This window comes from Brachyistius frenatus, unplaced genomic scaffold (genome assembly GCF_029030835.1).
Source record: "Brachyistius frenatus isolate BFR_SWC_R1_liver_20210118 unplaced genomic scaffold, ASM2903083v1 Contig_52, whole genome shotgun sequence".
Classification (NCBI taxonomy): Eukaryota; Metazoa; Chordata; class Actinopteri; family Embiotocidae; genus Brachyistius; species Brachyistius frenatus.
Genome location: NW_027210651.1, coordinates 2,206,033 through 2,229,346, shown reverse-complemented (window position 1 = coordinate 2,229,346; position 23,314 = coordinate 2,206,033). Strand labels below are relative to the sequence as shown.

At 41.9% G+C, this 23,314-nt stretch overlaps 2 protein-coding genes and 1 non-coding gene across 24 annotated transcripts in view; 2 read left to right on the top strand and 1 right to left on the bottom strand.

Moving 5' to 3' along the window:
* Positions 1 to 4,914: 4,914 nt before the first annotated feature.
* atg4c (autophagy related 4C, cysteine peptidase) lies at positions 4,915 to 15,823 on the bottom strand. 2 transcript variants are annotated; one of them, XM_069704824.1, is made up of 11 exons: positions 15,594 to 15,823; positions 15,353 to 15,473; positions 14,704 to 14,787; positions 13,993 to 14,223; positions 11,510 to 11,849; positions 10,646 to 10,716; positions 8,652 to 8,854; positions 8,315 to 8,393; positions 7,470 to 7,546; positions 6,866 to 6,985; positions 4,915 to 6,449 (listed from the first exon to the last, which is right to left on the bottom strand). In XM_069704824.1, exons 2-11 carry the CDS (start codon positions 15,465 to 15,467, stop codon positions 6,282 to 6,284), a joined length of 1,488 nt encoding a protein of 495 aa, XP_069560925.1. In that variant the 5' UTR covers positions 15,468 to 15,473; positions 15,594 to 15,823; the 3' UTR covers positions 4,915 to 6,281. The 2 variants fall into 2 exon arrangements, with proteins under 2 accessions (XP_069560925.1, XP_069560926.1); XM_069704825.1 differs by lacking the exons at positions 13,993 to 14,223; positions 14,704 to 14,787.
* trnae-uuc (transfer RNA glutamic acid (anticodon UUC)) lies at positions 9,082 to 9,153 on the top strand. The gene has a single exon. It is a non-coding gene; the product is annotated as a tRNA-Glu (tRNA).
* Positions 15,824 to 16,819: 996 nt separating the features above from the next.
* The window catches only part of dock7 (dedicator of cytokinesis 7), a 304,975-nt gene continuing 298,480 nt past the window's right edge, over positions 16,820 to 23,314 (top strand). For all 21 annotated transcript variants that reach the window (XR_011311159.1, XM_069704785.1, XM_069704801.1 and 18 more), the window contains exons 1-5: positions 16,820 to 16,974; positions 20,609 to 20,708; positions 22,032 to 22,207; positions 22,995 to 23,063; positions 23,155 to 23,284. Coding sequence is in view for 20 of the 21 variants with exons in the window: in XM_069704785.1 (XP_069560886.1) it covers positions 16,937 to 16,974; positions 20,609 to 20,708; positions 22,032 to 22,207; positions 22,995 to 23,063; positions 23,155 to 23,284 (513 nt within the window). In the remaining variant the exon portion in view is untranslated. The remainder of the gene's footprint in view (positions 16,975 to 20,608; positions 20,709 to 22,031; positions 22,208 to 22,994; positions 23,064 to 23,154; positions 23,285 to 23,314) is intronic.

Here is a 23,314-nt window from a genome sequence, read left to right as displayed (position 1 = left end):
CATTTTTTTTTAAATTTCCTGTGTGCATTCGTTTCAACCATTTTTGTGTATCAACTTGTCAGTCTCTTGTCATGTGAGGCACTTAATATTGTGTGAAAAGTTTGATTATTTGATTGATGACATCAACATTCTGCCTTTGTCTCTCTCTCTCTCTCTCTGTCTCTCTCTATCTTTCTGTCTCCCTCTCTCTCTCTCTCTCTCTCTCTCTCTCTCTCTCTCTCTTTACAGACACACTCAGCAGACTGCAGCTTTAATATTTGCCTTGGACAATGGTCCACTCATTGTCCACTCAAGAGTTTCAAAATACAGAATGATTATCATGTGTATAATTTTTTACAATTCTAATTTCTGGGGTATTAAAAGGTTAGATTGCACCATTAGGTTGACTGTGAGCACAGGTGCTGATTAAGTTGATTCACTGAGGCAATTACAGCCAGATCCCCTTTAATTACTGTGGGTTTTATTGCAACTGTGTGATAATGGTGCACAGGGCCTGCAGGAGTTTTAGATGGAGATGAGATTGCAAAGTATCACACAGAGACACAAATCTACAGGACGGAGGAGATCCTTCACACACACATACATTTGCACACACACCTACGCTGACACACACAGGCACACACACACACACTGACATATCTACACACAAAAAGGAGGAAGAAAAAGCTCAAATGAAAATAAAATCCCATAGCTTTCAGGTTTTTCTCTAAATTTATCATTCTGTAACACACACACACACACACACACACACACACACACACACACACACACACACACACACACACACACACACACACACACACACACACACACACTGTACTGTACTGTATGTCATTAAGCAGAGGGGTTGTGGAATTCTAACTGGACAAAACTTACAGGCCTCACCATGTCAGAGACTGATGTTAGTACCAATCCAAAAGTCAGGCAGAGCTAAGACTGGGGGAGTGTGTGTGTGTGTGTGTGTGTGTGTGTGTGTGTGTGTGTGTGTGTGTGTGTGTGTGTGTGTGTGTGTGTGTGTGTGTGTGTGTGTGTGTGTGTGTGTGTGTGTGTGTGTGTGTGTGTGTGTGTGTGTGTGTGTGTGTGTTGGATGATATGCACTCCTAAATTCATAGCATGTCCTGCCACACACATTTTACACACACAGACAGGCCGACAACCTCCTCCTAACCTCCGCCCTCCCCCACCCCCCTCATTCACACGTACACATAACACACTTGCCACCCTGCTCAACACAGGCACGCACGCAGTAAGAAACAAGTCGACAGCTACACAGCAGGCAATATCCCCTGCCTTCAGCCTCGGTGCCTGTTTCGGATGCATCTGGTTAGCAGAAGCTGACAGAGGGTTGGCCATGCCTCAGAGGACAGCAGAATGAGGAATTTCGGCGTTCCCCCACATCACCCCCGAGATGCAGGAAACACGGGAGTGCCCCCCCCCTCGACACTCGCTCGCACACAAACACAACCCGTGGTCTGCTCCTCAGATGCCCTGTCACAGAGAATGGAAATCGAAAGCGGCATACACATCCGTTATCTAAATGTTAACTCCAGTGCCCTTCTTGTTGTCACAGGCGGGCGAGGTTAGCCAACGCTCGGTGAGGAGCTTTGCTTTGGGCCTCTGCCACAAGAAACCCCTCTGTGTTGGAGGAGAGGAAGAGTCTGACGTAAAACCATCACGGCTTAGCAACAACTAGTTTTCTTACGATACGGAAGTAAAGTAAAGGAGTCTCCACGTTATTTTTTTTTGCGCCACACATTCAAGTTCCATTTAAATGTATAAGATTGCGACTGTTTGATTTGTTAATAATTCCATTGTTTGTAAAGAGACGAGAGTTTTGGAAACTCATTTGTATGCTCATTATTGCATCCTAACTGGATCTTGTCAGCACTGCTTTGCAGTGCGTGACAGTTTACTTAGACTGTTGTTGTTGTCGGGGTGTTTTAATCTTGCAAGGTCTCTTGAAAACGAGATTTAAATGATGAATTTTGATGCAGGATATGATTACTCTCGTGAATCTGAAATACTGTACTGGAATTGTTTGCTATTATAAGTTTTCATTTGAACACAAGCTCAATTTGTCCTTCTGCCATATTTATCTGCAATAATCATGAATATTTTTGACCCACTTTTGGCTTTTGTTTGAGCAAAATATTTGCATTTGTTAATTTTTAAACTTCCCAGATACATTACAAGAAACACATTTTTACCCAGTAGAGGTGAAAAAGGTGAAGAACCTTTGACCTAGTGTGTACAGTAGGCCATCCTGACGGGGTGGAGCGGCCGTAAAGCTCGTGTCCTGTGTGGTGCTGATTAATCACGGCATCATGACATCTGTCTGGCTTCGGCCCAGAAGAGATGTGTGAGGCATGCGGTGCCTCAGCACTTCTCCAGGAGCTCCTGTGAACAGGATAGATCAGGGGTGAGAGGGAGGGGGAGATTGTGGGAGGAGATGGGTGGAGACAAGTGGACAGTTGCATGGACAGACTCGAGACTCTGAATGCAGTCTGATGCAGCGCAGGCGGTATTTACGCTCCGACGGCTGCGGGATCCGGGAGCCGGGTATATTTAGCCGCCTAGAGATATCACGCCGAGATGAGATTTCAAAGTGAAGTACCTGTTTGAAGATGCATGGCATTCCACAAGGGTGGGCAAGGGCTACTGGGTATAAATCTAGCACCCTTGCACCTGGTGTGAAGACAGGGAGGGAGTGTGACACCTAAGATTTAGAATGTCTAACACACAAGCCGCACACGTGTAAACTACACATTCATCCATATAAATTTACACACTACATATGAATGAAAAAGACCCGACATGTCACTTTTTTTTATAATTGACACCTACACAACTACACACTCACACACATGCACAAACTGTGCATATCACAGTTTCACCTGTGCCTTTCCCTTTTTGTTAAATCTCATTTGCCTGGACGTTCTCAGTGTCATCCATCATGGACTGATCTTGGTTGGAGGAGACTCTGAGAACCACACGGGGTCAAAAGGAAAAGAAACAGCACTTGGTGTATCACAGCCATCTTCTTCAATACGTCTAAATGACACAAGTTTTGTAAGATTGGTTTTATATTTTGACATTGTGTGCATGACACTCAGTATCATTTGCAGCTGCATAGATCTGAGAGGGAGGCCCCTTCTTGCATCGATACCATTCATTTCTCAGTAACTTTTTTGGGTTTTTCTTGGGTTTTTTTCAGTTTCAATTTTAAAAAGTAAATTTTTATAGACACGTTGTTGTTGTTTTTTTGCTTCTGTTGACATATTAACCCAAGATGTCTGATAGCATCCAATATTTCACAAGAAATTATTACAAATAAGATCAAATTAGATAAACGTTTATTGATCCCCAGCGGAGAAATGTGGTTGTTGTCGCCGCTTATAGCAATAAATACAACAGATAGATAAGAACAGAAAATATATATATATAGATATGGAGCTATAATACTAAAAGAAATGGAAGCAATGTACTATTGATGTACTATTCATCTGGGTACTCTCCGGTCACAACTTTGGTGTAGGATAAAGTCCCAACGGTCTCCTTGTACCCATGAAGGCTGTACGACAAGACCTAATCAGAACCTCAGTCTAAAGGCAGGTACGATCTCAAGATATTAGAAGGCCTTACTTGATCCCCTTCCCGGCTGATCCCTGTAAGGGCGACATGCCACACGCCATTTCCTCCCGTGGATGACACCAAAATAAAATCTTTATTGGGCGTCTCTGTGTCTTCACCTCCCCCCACCCCTCTCACCCATCCATCCATCTGTGGAACAGAGGAATGACTCTCATGGACTCCCTCTTTGTGAGGAATTTGCTCAGCTGCAGATTAGATTTTCTGGAATCTGCAATATCAATGACACTTTAGGCAGCTGTGTTAAACGGCAGGGCATGGTGTGTGCGTGTGTGTGCGCGTGTGCGTGTGTGTGTGTGTGTGTGTGTGTGCGTGTGCGTGTGTGTACGCGTGTGCATGTGTGTGATCAGCTTGCTTTGTAAAGCCGCCGCTCGCTTATTGCATTTCCCCTGAGCCTGTGACTCATTAATCAAATATTCATACATCCCCTGTAAATACATGGAGAACACAGTCGACCCTCAGATCGCTCTGTGCCCCCCAGCACAAATGCTCTTTCATGTTTCTGTCAAAAATCCCAAATGTCCCATCCCCTCCCTCCGCATCCCTCCTGTCCATTCGATCCGTCCTCTTCCTTTCCATCTTCCAAAGCAGAAGAATGTCGCTGTGGATTCTTTGCTCTTGCATATTTAATGTTCCCACTCTGTCCACACGGCCAGTTGCCCAGCCACAAAAAAAAAAAAAAAAAAAAGACAAACACACAGATCAGACAGGGGATCTTAATGATGCCATTATGTGCTTTGCCATTGCTTCTCCATGGTAGAGAAGAGAACAGACGAGGGATTCTTCCTCTCTCTGTCCATCCATCCTCACCCCTGCCCTGGTTCCCCCTCAGACGGGACAGTTCCCTCCTTTAAAAAGCACAGCTCATCATAATACAAGAATTTGTATTGTACAGGAAAACAGTCCGGCATAGCTCAAACTAAGGGGGCAACAGACAGATTATCCATGGTAACAGAGCTTTGCACACAAGGATATTTTCTTTTCCTCCACAGAGGAACACAATTGCTGCCAGTGTCACTGGGTCACATTTTTTTCCAGTTCCTGGTTAATGGGCTGTAGAGATGGTTAGCACGTACGATTAGTTTTAATCTGCTACATTTGACTGGGAGAGAAAGGGATTGAATACATTTCAACACACCACTGAGGTTTGTATCTAGCACCAAAAATGAAGCAAACAATTTTTTTTTTTTGGGGGGGGGGGTTTGTATTCTTCCAGAGTCACTGTAAAATTCTTCAGGTGGACACAAAAGAAGCAGGACGAGATAAGAAGGTGAAATATTGACTTTATGCAGCTTTTGTGTCGGGAAGTGTTAAAACACAACAGATACATTTAATACGTGTTATGTTATTGCTATGCAAACAAATGTAGGAAAGCACATGAGGGAGACTCAACAGTCTGAACGCTCAAGTGTTTTTGAACCGACAAATCAAAGTGTGAGATGGACTTTTGTAACATGTTGTGGTGCATTTCTTCCCTCAAGAGTTTGTTAATGTGAAAGTTCAACGTGAGAAAAGATTTCTACTCACCCACTGCTGGTGAATAGAAGTGGGATGAAAAGCAGGAAATATATTAAGGAACACAACATGAAATGTTACAAAATCTCCTTTGTATGAAAAAAATCTTTTGCGAGAACGCTGAAATAATTGGCTGAAGTTGTGAGTTGGACCTGAAATATACAAGTTATAAAATAGATTTGGACATTTAATATGGCATTTCCTGACGCTGCCATCCCTTTTACAAACTCTTGTCGCCACTGGTCACTTTCTCTGGGATGCACAGCACAGTCAAAACTCATAGCACTCAAAAACACACAACGATAAACAGTCATATTATATCGCACAACACCATCATATATTATCTAAGACAAAGAAAGAAATGTTGGCACATTTATGAAGTCTCCTTGAAAGCACGTGTCTCAAATGCTTCTGTTGTTGAGGTGTTTCAGTCATAAAGAATTGATGAAATGTTTTTGGCAAAGAAGTATGGAAAAGTTGCTCGTCTCTGCCTGTCTTCAGAGAGCTCTTGTTTCATACAAGCAAGGATTTCCCAGAACTGTTAGGCAAATACTACCTCCACCTAAAAAGTTCTGTTTAAAAACTGGAGGAGGGAAGATTTTAAACAACATGTAACACTGATGTCAGCCTTGAATTCACAAAGTCCTTCTATGGGCGAGTGTTGAACTGGACCGGGTGATCATTTATCATCAAATCTCTTTTACACTTATTCAACATGGAAAAAAAAAAAAAAATCCTCCACCAATTCTGTGTGCTGATAAAGTCCCTATTACCTACGAAAATACAAATAATGGTGCAAGGTGATCTGTCTCCCTTAATGCTCGTCTTTGCTAAATGAGTGTATGAAAAATGATCGGTCATTAAATTCAGGAGAGCACCAACAAATGTCCCATGGCTTCCTGACAAAATATTCAGTGCCAGGCAACAACCAGAAGTCTCAACATTTCCTGACATTTTTCTTTTAAATTTCCCCGCTAAAGTTTCCAGGAAGTATAGCGTCTATTAATGCAGTTTTAAAAAGTTCCATAAACCTCCCTCTCCATCCCAACAGCTTCATACGTGAGGCTTTGGATATCGAACAGTTTAATTCATTGAAAGAGGGCGTTTAAACCGGGCTGTCAAAGCAGCACAAAGTCCCCAGCGGTGGTGACCGTTCTCCGCGGGTCGCGGAGGAAGGGCCATTCCCTCTTCTCGGGGGTCAGGCCTGCCGACAGGTCGTAATCTCTGCCGTGACCTTGCACGAAAGTGAACGCCGGGTATTTCTCCTTCACTGACGGCTGCAGCACCTGGAACAACAACAGATCAAGTGTTTTTGAGAGCTTTGCTTTGAATTTCAAGTCTTAACGTAACATAACAAGAGGCATCCTCTCTCTCAGGATGCAAATTACATTCATTTGACGACACAGACAGAAGTCCTCCAAGCAGAGGCATGATAAGTGTAAGGAGGGAAGACTGGTTTACAACAGCTACCCAACATAGTGACTGGTGTTAGAAGCAGAGGAAGAATGAAGTCAGATTCATGGCTAAATGGTGCCACCTACTGGTCAGCTAATATAAGACTGACACGCACATTTGCAACGACACTAAACAATAACTAAACAGTACTGTAGTAACAAAATAAAAATTAGAATAGTGTTTGTAAAATGACTAATAAAATTGTGACATTTCCGGAGTGATTTCTAGGTGTCCTGTGTTTCACCACCTTCGACAGCTCTTGCTGGATCCTCTCATAGTCTTGAGCACTTCTGGAATAGAAGCCGATGGTGCAGCTCGGGTCCATCTTACTGAAAGGCATCTTCTTCGGTGAGGGGCAATGATATGACTACACAAAAATAGAAGAAAATACGTCTGAAAATATTCATCAAGCCGAAGGGCCGGGTAACTGCGGGGTCTACGTACACTCCATGACACCGTGAACACGGAATAAGATGTATTCTGCATCATGTGATGAATGACATCCTATTTATCTGCTGTCACAGCATCCATAAATTTGCAACTCTGGTGTGTTGTCACATTGTATACCACGGCGTGCAAAGGCATAAAACAAAGTTGCTATATAGGGCTGTGTGCTGATTTTTATGTATGGGTCCTGAAATATTAAGGCTCATGCTGCCCAATCCTGTATTTGCCGTATTTCTCTTAAGTGGCAGCTTCACTTATCTGAGCGGCAAATAAATCAGCAGATCGGGACTCTGTAATTGGGCCGAGTGCTGCTTGAAGATTCATACCCTTAAGTACTAACAGAAACTATTAAATTCACATTACTGGGGGGCCCCAGTCAGCTCGTCTGTGTAATTTCACATTACCTGGAGAGGGAAATCGCCGCTGCTGACATCCACAAAAGACTGACAGTAATGAGGGTCCATGTAAATCAAGCTGTCATCTGCAAGGACAAAACAAAAGACAAGTTATTCAAAAACATCAAATTATTACAAAAACGCGCTTCTCTCCAATTTCTATGCAGAGTAGCTCAAAGTCACCCGCTTGGCCTACTGTTAGGCTTGTGTGCGTCAAATATGCCTCCCAGAAGGTTGTTGCTTTTTAATATCCACCGGGGTGGATTAAATTCTGCATAATCAGATGCGTTTGTACAAGCACATTCTTTACACCCACAAAAAGGAGGTTGTCATTTAATTTTTGTGTGGGGGAATTACTTTTACAAACACGCAATTATATTCGACCATTTGCATATGATAAATGCAGCGCTGAGCCACGCCTTGGCAGGGAGAATGTATTGCTTGTCATTTAGACATCATCCACCACTGTATTTCAAATTGGTAAAATGTAAATGCGTAAATATTGACTGCCGAGATGTACAACTGAAGGTTCCTCCTAGCTCCTGAAGGTGATGAAGAGTGGCTCACTTTGGGAGCCCGGATGAAATTTAATGCATGCCTCCTATGGAAATCAATTACAGCTCACAACTTGGGAGGTTTACTTGTGATGAATGGGTGAGGCTTTGATGGGTCAGAGAGAATAAAGTAAGCCCTGCTTCACTCGCCTCCATCTCCACTCCTCTCCGTTTTCCCCACGCAAACAGGAATACATTAACTCACTTTGTCTCTTCACGTAAGAAGGGTATATTATGCAAAATAATTTGCTCTCTCTGTGTGTGTGTGTTTTCTCGGTTTTCCATTACACTAACACTAACCTTGAAATCCTACAAAATAGCAGGCCTGTTTGGGCTTCCCTCCAATGATTCCTATGCAGTAGTCCAGACTCAGTATGCTCTAAATGAACAGAGAAGGACAGGACAGACAAGCACACAGCACATCTGACTGGGAGCCGAAATACTTTCATTTGAATTCTGCCTAGAAATGTTTCATTTCAATGATTAAACCAGATATGTTAAACACACAGTGACCACTTCCTATTTACAGTATTTGACTTTAACCCTGTAAAATCTTTAAGCAGCTTTCTTATTAAAGTAGAAGGTGAAGGTAAAGTAGAGTGTGCATCAACCACCCAGACCTCGATGTGTGTCTCACCTTTGCAAAGTCAAAATACTCAGGGTTTGTCTTCTCCCCTCCGAGCCTCACAGGGATGAGGATGACGACGGCCCGGTTGTCTGGCGAGGTGGGGGCAGACCCTGGTTGGTCGTTCTGCGGTAGAGGCGGGGCGTCTGACGTGCTGCCGGAGGCCTGCCCCGCTCCCGGTGCCCCGTGGCAATCGACGACATCAGCGCTGTACACTGTGAAGGATCGATAACCCAAAGGTCAGATGGAGGTTGTTTTGTCTGTTTCTGCATCTGCCCCCGTTTATCTGTAAATCCATTCTGTCTGTTCGTCAGGCCTTCGGGCAGTCAGTCCTGTCTTTTTGTTGCATTCCTGGTTTTTGAACTAAAAATGAAGTGACTTTTAAAAAGGTCACCCCGACATATGAATATTTTATCATTCAGCTAATACGGTGTTGTAGGTTTCCCATATGGTCTAGCGGTCAGGATTCCTGGTTTTCACCCAGGCGGCCCGGGTTCAACTCCCGGTATGGGAACAAGCACATTAGTTATTATCTGAGCCAAAAAAAAAGCTACATTTATCTGTGCCAGCACTGGAGAGTGGAGACTGCACCCCTACCCTACTGTAGGGGGGGAACACACTGTCTTGGTTGTATTTCTTTAAACAAATCAAAAGTATTGGATGCTTGTTTTGGCATTAAAATGGCTACATCCCCGCAAAAGATTACAAAAATAAAATAAATATTTATCAAAACTTGCTAATTATACCACGTAGGTTGCAGCTCAGATATTTGCTGTTGTTGTAGTTTCCTGTTGTGACGAGGATTTTGTAAATGGAAACCCACAGATACCGGAAGTGGAGGAAGAATATCGACTGAAGCAGCCGGTTTACACTAAAGTTCTACATCCAGTGAGTCAACCTAAAAAAAAAACTCTGTCCAGCTGTCAATCAATGTCTTCAGTTGCACATGCTCAGTACAGCCTACCTCATACGTTCAAAATACACACTTTACATCTTATGTTTATTGTTATGTTTTGCTCATTTTATATCGATATATGTTTTACATTTATATTATATTCATTCTTGTAGTTAAGTTTAATATTAACCGGAACAGAAAGAATACCGAATGATAATTTTTTTTTTTTCTTTGTTCAGCGACAATAAAACCCGTGAATCTTTCAAAATAATTCCCTTCATTTTAAACCATACACCAAAGATCTCCACTCATTTCCATCCTTATTCTTGAAATGGCAATATAAATGTTTCTTTTTTTTCCTTCTCCTTTTTCTGGTTAATTCTTTGCCCCTGATAGATGATTTTATATTTTCTCCATATCCCGTCCAGTACTACACGCAGCGTTCATGTTAATTCCATCAGGGCTGCAACTAACAGTTCTTTTCTTTACCAGGTAATATGTCTGTTATTTTTTAGAATAAATTGATTAATTGTTTTAATGTCTCAGTGTCAGAAAAAGAGTATAAAATGTCACAGTTTCAAAGAGCACAAGTTAATGTCTCCATATTTCAAAGTACATTCATATATAAACAAAGATAATCTGAAAATCCTCACGTTGAAAAGTATTTTTGCTCAACAAACAATTGTCAACATTTTTGACAATTGCATTTTTGTTGATTACCATTTGATTAATCAAATCATAATTTCAGCCTTCAATTCCATCATGTGCATTGTGTTGCACAAGTCGGAGTCCCTCTCAATAGTTCGGTTTGTTCTTTATACCCCACTTCCAACACACCAGGACACCCGCTCTCCCACAAACAGCTATCTTCTGCTGTTGAGAAGACAAACATGAATCAACACTCAAGTTATTGAAGTTCAGAAGAGGTCGGAGTGGGAGGTTATAGATTTGGAATGGATGTGTTTGTTGGGGAATAGACACAACGAGACTCCTGTCACCGCTCTAAGCAGCTCCGGTCTCACGGCGGCAGAGAGATGGTGGAAAGAGAAGGGTCCGCTTGGGCGCCGTGCCCAGTATCCTGCTTTATCAACAGCAGGCTCATCTTTCATACCTGTGCAGTCCTGGGAGACGTAGGCAGTTATACCCGCCAAGCCAGGGTCCATCGCCTCCTCGACAGCTTTCCTAAGAGAAAGAGAGAGGAGAAGAAGACAAGGAGAAGGGGGTGAGGAAGGGGAAGTTTACATCTGGAGGTCATGCTAATTAGACATCAGGGCTTTCTACATTACTTTATCGTAACCAGTACAGTAATATTACTTATTTAATGATATGCTGATCTGTGCCTCTTCATAAAGACATTTTTGCAACTAAATATTTAAATAAGTAATGAGCATCTTTACTAATAGCCATACACATTATTGAGTTAACAAAAAGGGTTTGGACTGTCAGCTGGTGTGGTCACTAGCTTATACACATTTAATTTGATCTATATGATGTTTATGCTGTTCATACAATTTCAGAGTTAATTGACTATGCTGATAACGTACAAACTCCTGCAGTCTTTTAGGCCTTACATTTTCATTTTACGCAATTAAATGATCCTCATGTTATATTTTTTTTATATATCATACTGTATATGTTTTGTTTTGCTACAGTTTCACTGAGTATTGAAATGTTTAACTGGTTAATTGATAGAAATAAAATGTACTTGAATTCAATGATTATGTATAGTTATTAATGAGGTCAAAAATAACACTTTTAACGTTTTATATCATCATAAATATTCCTAAATTATAGATCCAATGAAAATGCCGGACCAAAAAAAGTCATCAGTGAGTAAGTCTTAATTGTTCCCGAAACAATACTAAACCATTAGTGATTTATTATTATGATAAAGGACAGAGGTGGGGTGAATATGACATGTGACATGTAAAACTTTCAAAAACTGCAGTTACTCACAGATCAAACTTTGACTTACTTGAGGATGTGTGCCACCACAGCTGGTCCGTACCAGTCCCCGGCCTGCTTCCCCATTGTCAGGCCTAAGCGGATGAGCCTGTGGAGGCCCAGTTGAGCCATGGGATTGTCTCCAAACCAGGACACCAGAGTGCGGTGGTACATCTCCTTCAAGTGTGCGTCCGCCTCCTCTGCAGACCCCGTGGCCCTGGCTTGAGGTGGCGGCTGTGACCCCTGATCGGAGGGCTGGGGGGAACCTTGCAGAGATGCCTCCAGAGAGGCCACCAGCCGCTTCGCCGCAGTGGTAGTAAACGTCTCCGTGTCTAACGGCTGGAGGGTCGTTGCCTCGGACCAGGTCCAGTCTGTGGACGAATACATCATGTGTAAAACGTCAGCTTTAATCCACGTTAGACACCAAAAGCAAGATGAAAGTAGAAATTCGCCAATGTATACAAATGTTACGGCAATCTGTTGGAGTTCATTCTGTGGACACAAATTTCAACGAGACTATTTGACACATTTCTTGCAAAATCTTGTTATATTTATTTTTAGATGATTGAGGCCAATGGAAATATCACCAATCAATACAACAATTTGAGATGAATACATAACATTTATCCCCATTTATGATGCGTTCAAATAGAAGACGCTACTGACACTTTTTCAAAAGCCAATAGGATAAAATAGGCTTAAAACTACAATTTTTTTATTTTTATTTTGAGGCATTATGGAGCAAAACAAATGTAATAACTGAAACATGACAACACAGAGAACAGATTAACAAATCATATATCACACCCTATTTGTAGTCCAGGCTAAAGATTATAAGAAAAGCCTACAGGCGTTTAAAACCTGGTTTCAGTAATGCCAAATGAAGATGAAATTCTCTCTCTGAGACTCTCTGATCTTGATCACTTAACACATCAAACGTCCATTCAGAGCATTAAGAACAAAAAGTCATTCAGACCTTGAAATTAAAAAGGTTTTTGCCTTAAAGACCCTGAACATCGTGTGCTTCCGTAAAAGAATAGGTGTCATTCTGTTCAATTATAAGTTTGAGTGTCCCAGTATTTCAATTTTACAGAGCCTTAGCCTTACAAACAGGGTGGGAGCTAAAGGCGGGAGAGAATGGGAGTGGCCCGGGCTATAAAATGGACCAGAGTGGAGTCTAAGGCATTAACAAAATGACCTTGATTCAAAGTGAATCAAAGTGAAATTGATCAATAAATATCCTGAAGTGGCCATTAGTCACTTTATAGAGAAATATTTCATTAGCGACATATTTTAGATTTGACAGAGGGACAAGTTTTAAATATTGTTTTCTAAATGGCTGCATTAAACCTGCAGTCGTCTCATTATGTAGACCCATTAAAGTCCGGGGCACTTGAGAGACAATAGATCTCACAAAGATATGAGGAACTCACTCATTTCAATGCCTTTTGTAACAACTAAATAAAACGTTCTGTTTCAGGCTGAAAATGAGGAAACTCTGCAAACAGAAAACAAGTGTTGCTTCCTGCTTTGAAAAACAGATGCTGAACTGAAATTAAATAAATATGAGGTACAGTATTTGCATATACTGCATTTCAGCAGCTTACTCCACCTCATTTAGGTTGCTATATTATTAAATATAGATTTTTTTTTTTAATTTATATATTAGCAGGGCTTATTTCCACGTTCAAATACACAAATTCCAGAAATTAACACTTAGAAGCAGCAAGATGTAACCAGCCTTCTCTTTTATTCTAACGGCGGCTGTAAAATAAGAGGGGAGCGATATTAATTCCCTTTTTCAAAACTAAAGCTTCCCAGCTAATCAGATCAGCCAACCTCTGTCCATAAGCACTCTTCTTTGGCCAAGAGGCCCCAACTTTTTATTGTCTATATAGACTAACTTTTTCCATTGGTTGCACTGGTATGCCCAGAATTTTTCACCATGCCTGTTGGCCCCACAATAATATATTTTTGTCCCTTCCTATACACATTAGTGATTTATTAAGACATTATGTTAGTGATTGATGAATCAACAACTTTTTCTTTGACAGTATTTTTACAGCGCAGTAGTTTGCCTTCAGCCCCCGACATGAATAAATGGTCCGCCCCTGCTCTGAATGATCTGAAACTAAAACAGTGAAATTCTGAACAGTTAAGATGATGCTCTGACCATTTCAGATTGAATTTATGAAGCCATTTGCGTATGATTTAGTTAACTCTGTGTGTGGGCGGAAACAGAGTTGGTGAGATAAAATATGCAGGATAGCTTTTATGTAACAATACAGTGTTTCTGTGCCCACCCCTTCTCCCCAAAAGCGATTCCAGATGAACTGCGACACTAAAATGCCCCAAATGTGCACTGGTGCGACCAATGAAACTGTTTAGTCACACTGGCTGCTATGTGTGACCCCGTGTCAAGGCATTCCCCCCCCCCCCATCTATTCTTGTCAAACATCTAATTGGATCACTGCAAGGGGACTTTACTGTAGCTCAGTCATTCGTTTGCCTCACCTCTGCCCAAGAAGTGCAGAATCAGTGCCTGAGCCAGCATCATCTGCCCGGCCCTCAGCATGCAGCCCCAGCCGCAGTCGGAGGTCAGGGCGCTGCCTGGCAGGGGAGGGAACTCCTCCCTGTAAGTCAGCCACACGCGGGACGCAAAATCGCTCCGGAAAGCTTCCACGTCCCCCATAACGAAGTCCTCATCAGAGGCTTCGCAACAGGCCTCAGAAACACTGTCATCATCTGAAGCAAAGAGTGGACAAGTGATTGTCAGGACACATTCCTATTTCTATTTTTGGCCTCATGTAGAAGCTTCTGTCTCATGTCAAGGTGCATGGTGGACATTTTCTGTTATTATTATTATTAACATGCATCAAAACATAGTGTAAAAATATTTTCCAGCTGCTTTACTGACCAAAATAGTTGTGAATGATGTTTACGCCCAACAAGGTGCAAAGTGCCTCTCTTATTAATCACTACGGAGACAATGATTTAGAGGCCAGACACAAATTGTTACTGGTACTGAAGCAGTTAGTTGTCATTATTCTTGGTCTATTCAATCACATACATGCATCTATGAGAATGTGGTTGCAGAGAAGTCAGTCAGGGTGTAAGTGTGTAATTTATATGTCTGCGTTGTGTGTGTGTGTGTGTGTGTGTGTGTGTGTGTGTGTGTGTGTGTGTGTGTGTGTGTGTGTGTGTGTGTGTGTGTGTGCTTCATACCTTCAACCTTAAAGTGGTAACATTTACCCAGAAGCAACACTGGGGAGTTTCTACTGAATGAGGTCTTTGATTTTAGAGCCCAACCTAAGACAAACAAGACAACATACCATGGTTTGGTTAGCGGACTCTAAAGTACCCTATTTACTCAGCTGACTGGCACACCTGCTGTGCAACACTCAGCATTTAAAAGTCTCCCCACCACACAGTACTGTTGTTCTTCTTGTTACATGCAAATCAGAGAGTGTGTTTAAAAAAAAAAAAAAAAAAGAAAAAGATCAGAAAGTTTTTGTCGCAAACAAACCGCAGTGTGGACAGAGTGACAAAGAACTATTTTAAGGACTGACTCAGTAGCAGGAGGCTCATGTTTTTTTTAATTTGTGTTGTTCCCCGTGTTCAGAGTTTCTTATTGGTGAATTCTGTATTTCAATTGTGCACATTTCAATTCAGGCTGCTAATTCATATTTTGTCAAGAAAACACGGTTTTGGAATAAATGGACAGGTCAAAACAGCACAGCAGTGATGCGTGAGAGCAGCAAGTGGACACGGAGGGCTAAGCGTGGGTGGCAGGGCTGTGTGTGTGTGTGTGTGTGTGTGTGTGAGAGAGAGAGAGAGAGAGAGAGAGTGTGTTGGCCTCAAACAAATTACTTACTGTACTTCACATTGTGCCACACTGACAGGAACTTTGTCTTCAATTTTTCCACCTCGTCGCTCCCTTTACTCTCCATTTGGACCAGCGAGGGAGGGAACCCATTCCCACACAGCATACAAACCTGGCGCGCACGCACGCACACGCACGCACACACACACACACACACACGCGCACAGACAGTTAAGTGTAGCAGCGTCACTTTACTACGAAACACTACAACTAACAGAGAGCTCGTCGTTACCTTCGAGCTTCTTCTGTCCAGCTTTGCGTCACTCACAGACGCGATGGAGCTCCGTCTTCGAGTTTAAACCACTCATTGTGTTATAAAGATAATTTAACCCACAGTGTATCCTCCATAACCTGCAGTGTAACTTCGCAGTCCCCCCGCGACTGACAGTGTTTACACTTTGAGGAAGTGGAACAGCGATGTCAGGTGATCTCGCGGTGTTTCCGCCGGGAAACAGGAAGACGAGAGGGGAGAGGAGGGAGAGGGGGGGGGGCTCGAATTGAAAGTCAGGGTAGCCCAAACGGGCGGGGTTTAACGCGCTTACCGACCGCTGATCTTTTATTGATACTCCTGTGTAATTATTTTTGGACAAACCAAGCGCTCTCTGTTGTACAACGCGCAGGGCGTGTAATTAAGTATGAATAATCACATGCTCATAATCACTTTTAATTAACTTGTCCCACTTCATTGTTGTTTTTAACAAAGAAATGTTAAATAACTATTTCCATCAGGATCTATCAGCTGGAGGTGGAGCTACTTTATATACTATAGTACTTTATATCCAGGGACAGCAGATGAATCTGCAGGGTTATGAGATAATTACTAGTAGTGGAATGAAGAAAAAATAAAGTTCTCATTCACAAATCTGAGTCCGTTTTTGGACTTTTCTCTAATCTTGGATTTTTTTTTTGTTGTTTTTTTTTGGTGAGATATTGAATCATTTGAACATTTACTAAAATAAAACCACGTGAGAAGTTTAAAAGGAATAATCACTATTTGGTGTAGCCGATAACAAGTTATATAAGTCTCAAATGTGACCCTGACAACATAATGCCTTGTGCCACCTGCCAGGAGGCAAACATTTTTAAACCACTGATTTAATCTTCAAGGAAATGCTGTATTTTAAAAGCGTTTTATCTGTCAAATCTTCATCTTTAAAGTAACTAAAGCTGTCAAATGTAGGAATAATAAATGCAGTGGAGTAAAAATAGTTACTTTCCACTACTGCTTTACTTTAATAAAAATTTTCAGCACATTTGTTTACTTGTAATAGAAAATTTACAGTGTAATATCAGTACTCAAGTAAAGGATATAAGTAATTTATCTACCACTGAAATTACCCCCCACCCATTAAATGACATCTTTAAATGTAATGTTTTCTCAAATGCCAGTGCGTAATTTGGGTGTGTTCCGTTGCGCCGCATTACAGCCATTACGGTAAAGGCTCCATTCTCCGGTTTTCCCGTTTTCACTGTGGCCGTAAGTGAGTGACTGGAAAGCGGAGTCTGTGCGCCTCCTGCCCGCCTCCTGCCTTGCCTGGGAAGGAACCTCGCTCAAGCGCACCAGCGGCCACCGCCATGGCTGAACGCCGCGCCTTCGCCCAAAAAATCAGCAGGTAAAGGAACTCGAGACCCCGAGCGAAAACGCGCAGCGAAGCGCTCCGTCGCCGTCACCAGCGGGTCGCCCTCAGCCCCACCGCGGAGGGACCCGGAGCAGCAGCAGCAGCAGCAGCAGCAGCAGGCCCGGCAGCCTGGCTGCTCCGAGCTTAGCCGCTCCGTTAGCTGTTAACGGGGAAAGATGCTCAGACGCACCCAAAGACAGACAGCTGACTCCGTTAGCTGCGTACTCCCCCCCCCTTTTTTTTTTTTTTTCCCCCCACTCGCTGCTAACAAAGGGGCCATACCGTTGTAATAATGACCGTATCCTGGCTAGAGAGGAGCTATGTGTTGTAATAATGATCCGTACCGAAAGGGACTGCTGTAAATTGGAAACCGTTCATTTTGGACAGCTTAGCTGTAGCGAACGATGGGGAGGAGTGAGGAGGAGGTGGTGGGGAGGAGGTGGGGAGGGAGGGCAGCTCGGTGCCACTGGGAGAGATGCGACTGAACTTTGTTTGAGCTGGTGCGTCAAGATGGACCTCAATGGAAAAGGAGAGATCATACTAGGGGAACAAAAGCCTCCCTCAGCTGCTATCAAACACCGATATCCTAATCTCTCTCCCCCTCTCTCCCCCTCCTCGCCCCTCAGACAGATCAAAGTAATCTCTTTAACAAAGGGCTTTGTGCGAGCTGTCAAATACCATCATCCCAGTCAGTGTCTAGACGGATAGATGGATAAATAGATAATAAATATCAACACAGACATATTTAATCAATGTTATTGCCGAGCAGTTAATGCACAGACATCCGAGTCCTTGTAGGGATTGTTGGATCGAGTACAGTATATATACCTGCCTGCTTGCTGGTTCACCTTTTCTCTGTGCCCGCACCTCTACTGGATGAAATACGAGTTTACGCCCCTCTGGACAGTTTATCGTGATCATCAGAGAAGAAGCACAAAAAAGAAAAAAAAACTGTAGACAAATACAAAAGACCATGCATTTGTTCTTCAGTGGTTTTTTCCTTTCCTATATCATAATAGAAGGTTATTCTGAAAACTGGTTGATCTAGTTGAACCGAATGTATTTTACTATAGATTTGAATATCGGTATGTTTGATGGAGTTGTACCTGCACGGTCTCGTCTGTGTTGATGTCGAGGCTGAAGGCGTATGAATCTAACTCCCGTTAATCGAAATTCCTAAGTGATTATAGGATTTTTTTCTATTGATTTATGCAGACTAGACGTTCTCTCTGCATGGTTATTCAGACGGCGTGATTCAGAGAGTCCGAGTTGTTATTGTGGTTATTGTATCCGATTATTGTCTTTATTATACTGCATTCACTGTTTATATCTAGTCTATATAAAGTCTGTATAAATATAGGTTGGGAAATAGTTTACTGTATTCTCCCAGACTTTTAGGCCAGTGGACATTGTTTATCATGGTGCAATTATTCATCTGGTGGAAGACAAATGTTCCCTTTTGCAACTGTTGCATGCTGAGTCTTAGTAGAGGAAGTTCATTAGCTTGTGTCTCAAGTGACAAACTTACTCACCAAACAGCTTTGTCCAGATGTTTCCAATCACAGCCTCAGTTGAATGCTTTGATCATATGATGATCCTCAGTTGAATGCTTTGATCATATAACGATCCTTAGTTGCTGCCAGTTTGTATTTGGTCCTGGGAGTTGTTGCTTTTTCTTTTTTTTTTTACCATCTGCCTGTTTGCTTAATGAAGTTATTCCTCTGTGCAGTGACCAGTGCTAAGTAAAGGTCTGCTGAGAGGCATTGGGGAGGACTGTGGAATGTTTTTGTCCGTTCAGCCTTGCTGCTTTTCTCCAGCAGCGGTGACAGCACTGCACTGCAGAGGCCACTGGATCTCTACTACAAAGCACTGTCATGCTCATCTTCAGCTTTCAAGCCGGATCTTGCAGTTGTTGTTTTTTTTTTTTTACCTTCCTGCGTAAAATGATATTCGTGACTTCTGTTTTGCAGCTTTGTCTAAGCCCGAAAGGTTCACATCGTTTGTCTCCAGTATATTTAATGATGGAAGTTAGCCGTGTGACGGCTTTGGAGAACCAGACGTTTATGATGACCTTGCTGACTGACTCGCAGCTAATCTTTGCTCTCCGTTACTGTAATCATGACCAAAAGTTTAAAGTAACCTTCAAACGAGCGTTGAAACGTGCCGCTAAGAGTGGAGAGTGGAGAGAGTCAGGTACAGTGGACCGTTTGTTGGTTATGAGGAAAAGTGTAATGATAAACACAGTTAATCCTGACCATAGACCCTCATAGCCTGTGTGCCACCTGTGTAACATAACCTTGAGTCTTTTGTGTGAGTGTAGCCTTTTTCCTTGGTTCTAATTTGTTATTTGTTTGTGTCACTTTGGGCTACTTGCTGCGTTGTTGTTTTGTTCAAGGTAAAGGTCTCTGAGTGGTTTTGGTGGTTGCTGTGATTTAAAGGACCTTCATATGTGTGTGGCCACAGCACCAAGAGCTTTGTGCTGACCACTGGGGTCCAGGGATTTTTTATTTGTTCCTCTCCTCACTGTCTGGGTGTAACATATGATGCTGTCTGAGGTGACACAGTGAAGCTATGAACTGAGACAGAGAGAGAGAGAGAGAGAGAGCCTTTAAAGGATAAGAACTATTATCGCCAGTGTTAATTAGCCTCGTCTATGACGTTCCAGTCAATTGCTTTAAGTGTTGCTTCAGGCTGTTAAGTGTACATTTGCACACCCATCAGTATGTATGAGTCTGTTTCCTACCTTTGAATTGATTTTACTCGACAAGCAGTAAGGTTTTCTGGACAATAAGGTTGCTTATGATTGAAATCACAAGATAACTCACTTATTACGGAAACAACTTTATTAGAGTTATCGCAGTTTGATATTTAAATTAATATTTCAATCAAGCTAAATGTTAAATATTACTTAAGCTTGAAGGTTAGAGGCTCTAAACAATTTAGAGTTTGTTTTTGGTTCAATGGGACAATACCATCCACGATAACGGCGTGTATCTTGTGTTACGTTGTTGGTATCGTGGCACCACTATTGTGATTTTGCAGTGTTCTTTTGAAACTCACACAGGCATGTTTGTTTCACCGTGCACACATTTGAAATTTGAAAAGGTCCCCAGTTGGAATTGAACAATGGACTCTAACGCTGCAAGTAACAGTTATTTTTTTATTATCGATTAATCTGTCTATATTTGTGAATAATCCATTAGTTGTTTGCTCTTTTAAAAGTTCAGAAAATGGCCGAAAAATTCAACCAGTGTTTCAAAAGCTGAAGATGTCGGCTAAAATGTAAAACAGTCCACAAGCAAAATAATGTAAATTCAGTTTTATGCAGGATGAAAGGAAACAGAAAATATTCATCTTAAAAATGCTGAATTTAAGCATTTTTTTCTTTAAAAAAATGCTGATTAATCAACTATAATAATAGTTGCTGATAATTTTCTTATCTTATAACTAATCAATTAATTGCCTAATGATTGCAGCTGTAATGGACACAAACTCATATGACTATTTATCCTTTTTAGGGGGTTATGCCTCTATTCGGTTACACGGGTATCAGAGTGTCAAACATAACACAGCATAATGATTATTATAATAATAATAATTGATTATAATGCATTGTTTATGTTTGCAGGACTGTGGCAGCGGAGGTTAGGAAGCAGATCGCTGGCCAGTATGGGGGCTCTCCACAACTCTTCAAAAACCTCAACGTTGGGACGACAACGAGCAACACGGTGAGTAGTCTGAGAGACCCACTGAATGTTTACGTAACCGGTTTTCAGTTTACAGCCGACTTTCTCTGGTCTTTAAACATCTTGTCATTTGTTATTAGACTCTGGTTTTTAGAGAAACCAGACGCCTTAACTAGAATTTCCCCCGGAGAAAGACGGTTTCTTGGCCATGTGTATAAAACTGCAGACAGGAAAAGTGTTGGGATAATTACCCGTAGTAACAGACTACATTTTAACCAACCTAAATCAGAACGCCAGTGTCTCTCCTCTTAACAGCAAAGATACTGTTTTTGTTTTTTTCCCCCATTTGCCTTAACAAGATTCTGGTGTCATCTATCTATTATTGAAATTAAGTAAACTCACACTGGTGTTTTGGGTTGCAGTGCACACTGGAGGTCTGAATTCGATTTTCAGATTTGTGTAAGTGTGCGACAACATTACAACCTGAGACCAAGTTGTAATTTTCTGTTGAGTTTGCGGCTATAATAGATGGCTTCACATCTGTTGTTAAAGTCTTGCTAAGTACCACAAGGAATATCCATTGATGGGCCTGTCGGACACACCCAGTCTCTGCTGCAGTATTTCTAAGGTTAGTTGTGTTCAGCTTCAGACTGAATGTTTGTTAAAGGGACAGTGCCAATTGACGCTAAACACCCCCGAGCCCTAACACCAGCAGACACTCCCACTTCCCCTCCTTAGTTAGGCTACAGCTGGTTCTTAATTAAGCTGTGAAAGGTATTTGTGTTCAAATTCCTCAAGAGGGAGAAGTAGAGACAAACACAGGCACTCATTCACACTTAGGATGAACCTGCTGAAACAGATTCCCCGCCGGGTTCCTCATTTTAGAAGCCGACTAAGACCCATGAACCCATTAGCTCACGCTTGAAGGAGCACACTTGATAAGCTGGTTACTTCTATCAGCTTGAGGTACATTTCGAAGCATTAGCCCAAATCGCAGATGCATCTTTCTCAGAATCGATTTTCATATTTAAAATTAAAGATGATCCATAAGCTAGAACTGCTCCCTTCACAGAAATCACAGAAACGACCTCATACTTTAAACCTGTTGTGTATGTGCACGGTGTAGAGTAATAAAATGACTAATAACCCATAACTCTGGTACTTTCCTCAGAGGCTGCTGGGGGAATCAGTCCCCCTAAAAGCGTTTACTAATAAGCAGAGACTTTCAGACTTCACCAACACATTCATGGACAGTAAAACGAAGAAGTTGTGCCGACAGGAGAAGTGCACAGCTTTCTTCACAGCTAATTATCTATCCGCCATCCCTCTGATCTCTCCCTGTCACTCCGTCTCGTCGCTCACCAGGTTCCCCTCACGGAGGCGGTGGAGCCGGTGGATTTTGAGGAGTACCTCATCACTCACCCTCCCATCGTTGAGTCCGGTCCCCTGAGAGATCTGATTGAGTTTCCCCCAGATGATATCGAGGTCATTTACACACCGAGGGAGTGTCGCACAGTAGTACAAGCGGTCCCCGAGGAAGGGTGAGGGTGATGTTGTATGGGATGCAAATTATTTCTATATAAAACAGTTAAAATCTATCTTTTTTTTTTAATCAAATCTACTAATGACATTAGTACATTTAGATTTAAATATATTTTAGTAAATAAATAGATAAAGTAAATAAGTATATAATAAAGTAATGAATAAAAAGTAAAGCTTAAATACATAGTGAAATTTATAAATAAAGCTGACAGCACTTTTCTCTATTTGCTTATTGATTGATTGATTCCACATTCAATGTTCATTTTCTAACTTTCCAACTATGATTTACTTGACAGCAAGACGTTATCATGTGCCCAAGTTAGCATCTTGGAATTGTTTGTCTTTTCGTCTTTCCTGGCTGCCGTGTATTGGATACTGCACACAGGAAGTTTCATATGGAAAGGATAATACAACCTACGTTCCACGATTGTAATCACTGACATGGAGGCGAAGCACTCTGGTGGCCTAACCACCATCCTAACTCCAAGCTATTTAGCAGAAGCTGTGTTTACCGATCGTTTAAAAGAAAGACAATCAACCCCTACGTCAAAGGTGAATGGTTAAACTGTCTGGACACTAAAAGTTAATAAAAATAAAAAAAATTCAGAGGTGTGTGGACTTAATGTTATTACTTACTGTAGCTCTGGCTCTTGGTATTTCAGAAGAGGTGGCATAAACACTGCAGCTGTAGTCTTAGTCTCGTAGCCTCCTATCTGTATTCACTTCTACTAATGCACCGCTGTTAAAGTAAAGCTGGTTTGATTGACCGAGCCTGTCTGGCTGCAGGGACACCGACGCTCATGTCAGAGACTGCGTCAGATCCTACACAGAAGACTGGGCCGTCGTCAACAGAAAGTAAGACTTCACTCTGTGGAAATATTTCCATTTTTTGTGGATGAGCACTGATATTGTTAAGTTAATGACCTAAATGACGTTTCTCCCTCAGATATCACAAGCTTGGTACGGGCTTCAACCCCAACACTCTGGACAAACAGAAGGAGCGGCAGAAAGGTCTGCCCAAACAAGTGTTTGAGGCTGATGAGATGCCCGACAGCAGCAGCTACCAGGACGACCAGGTAACAAATCTTTCAGTTGTAAAAAAAACA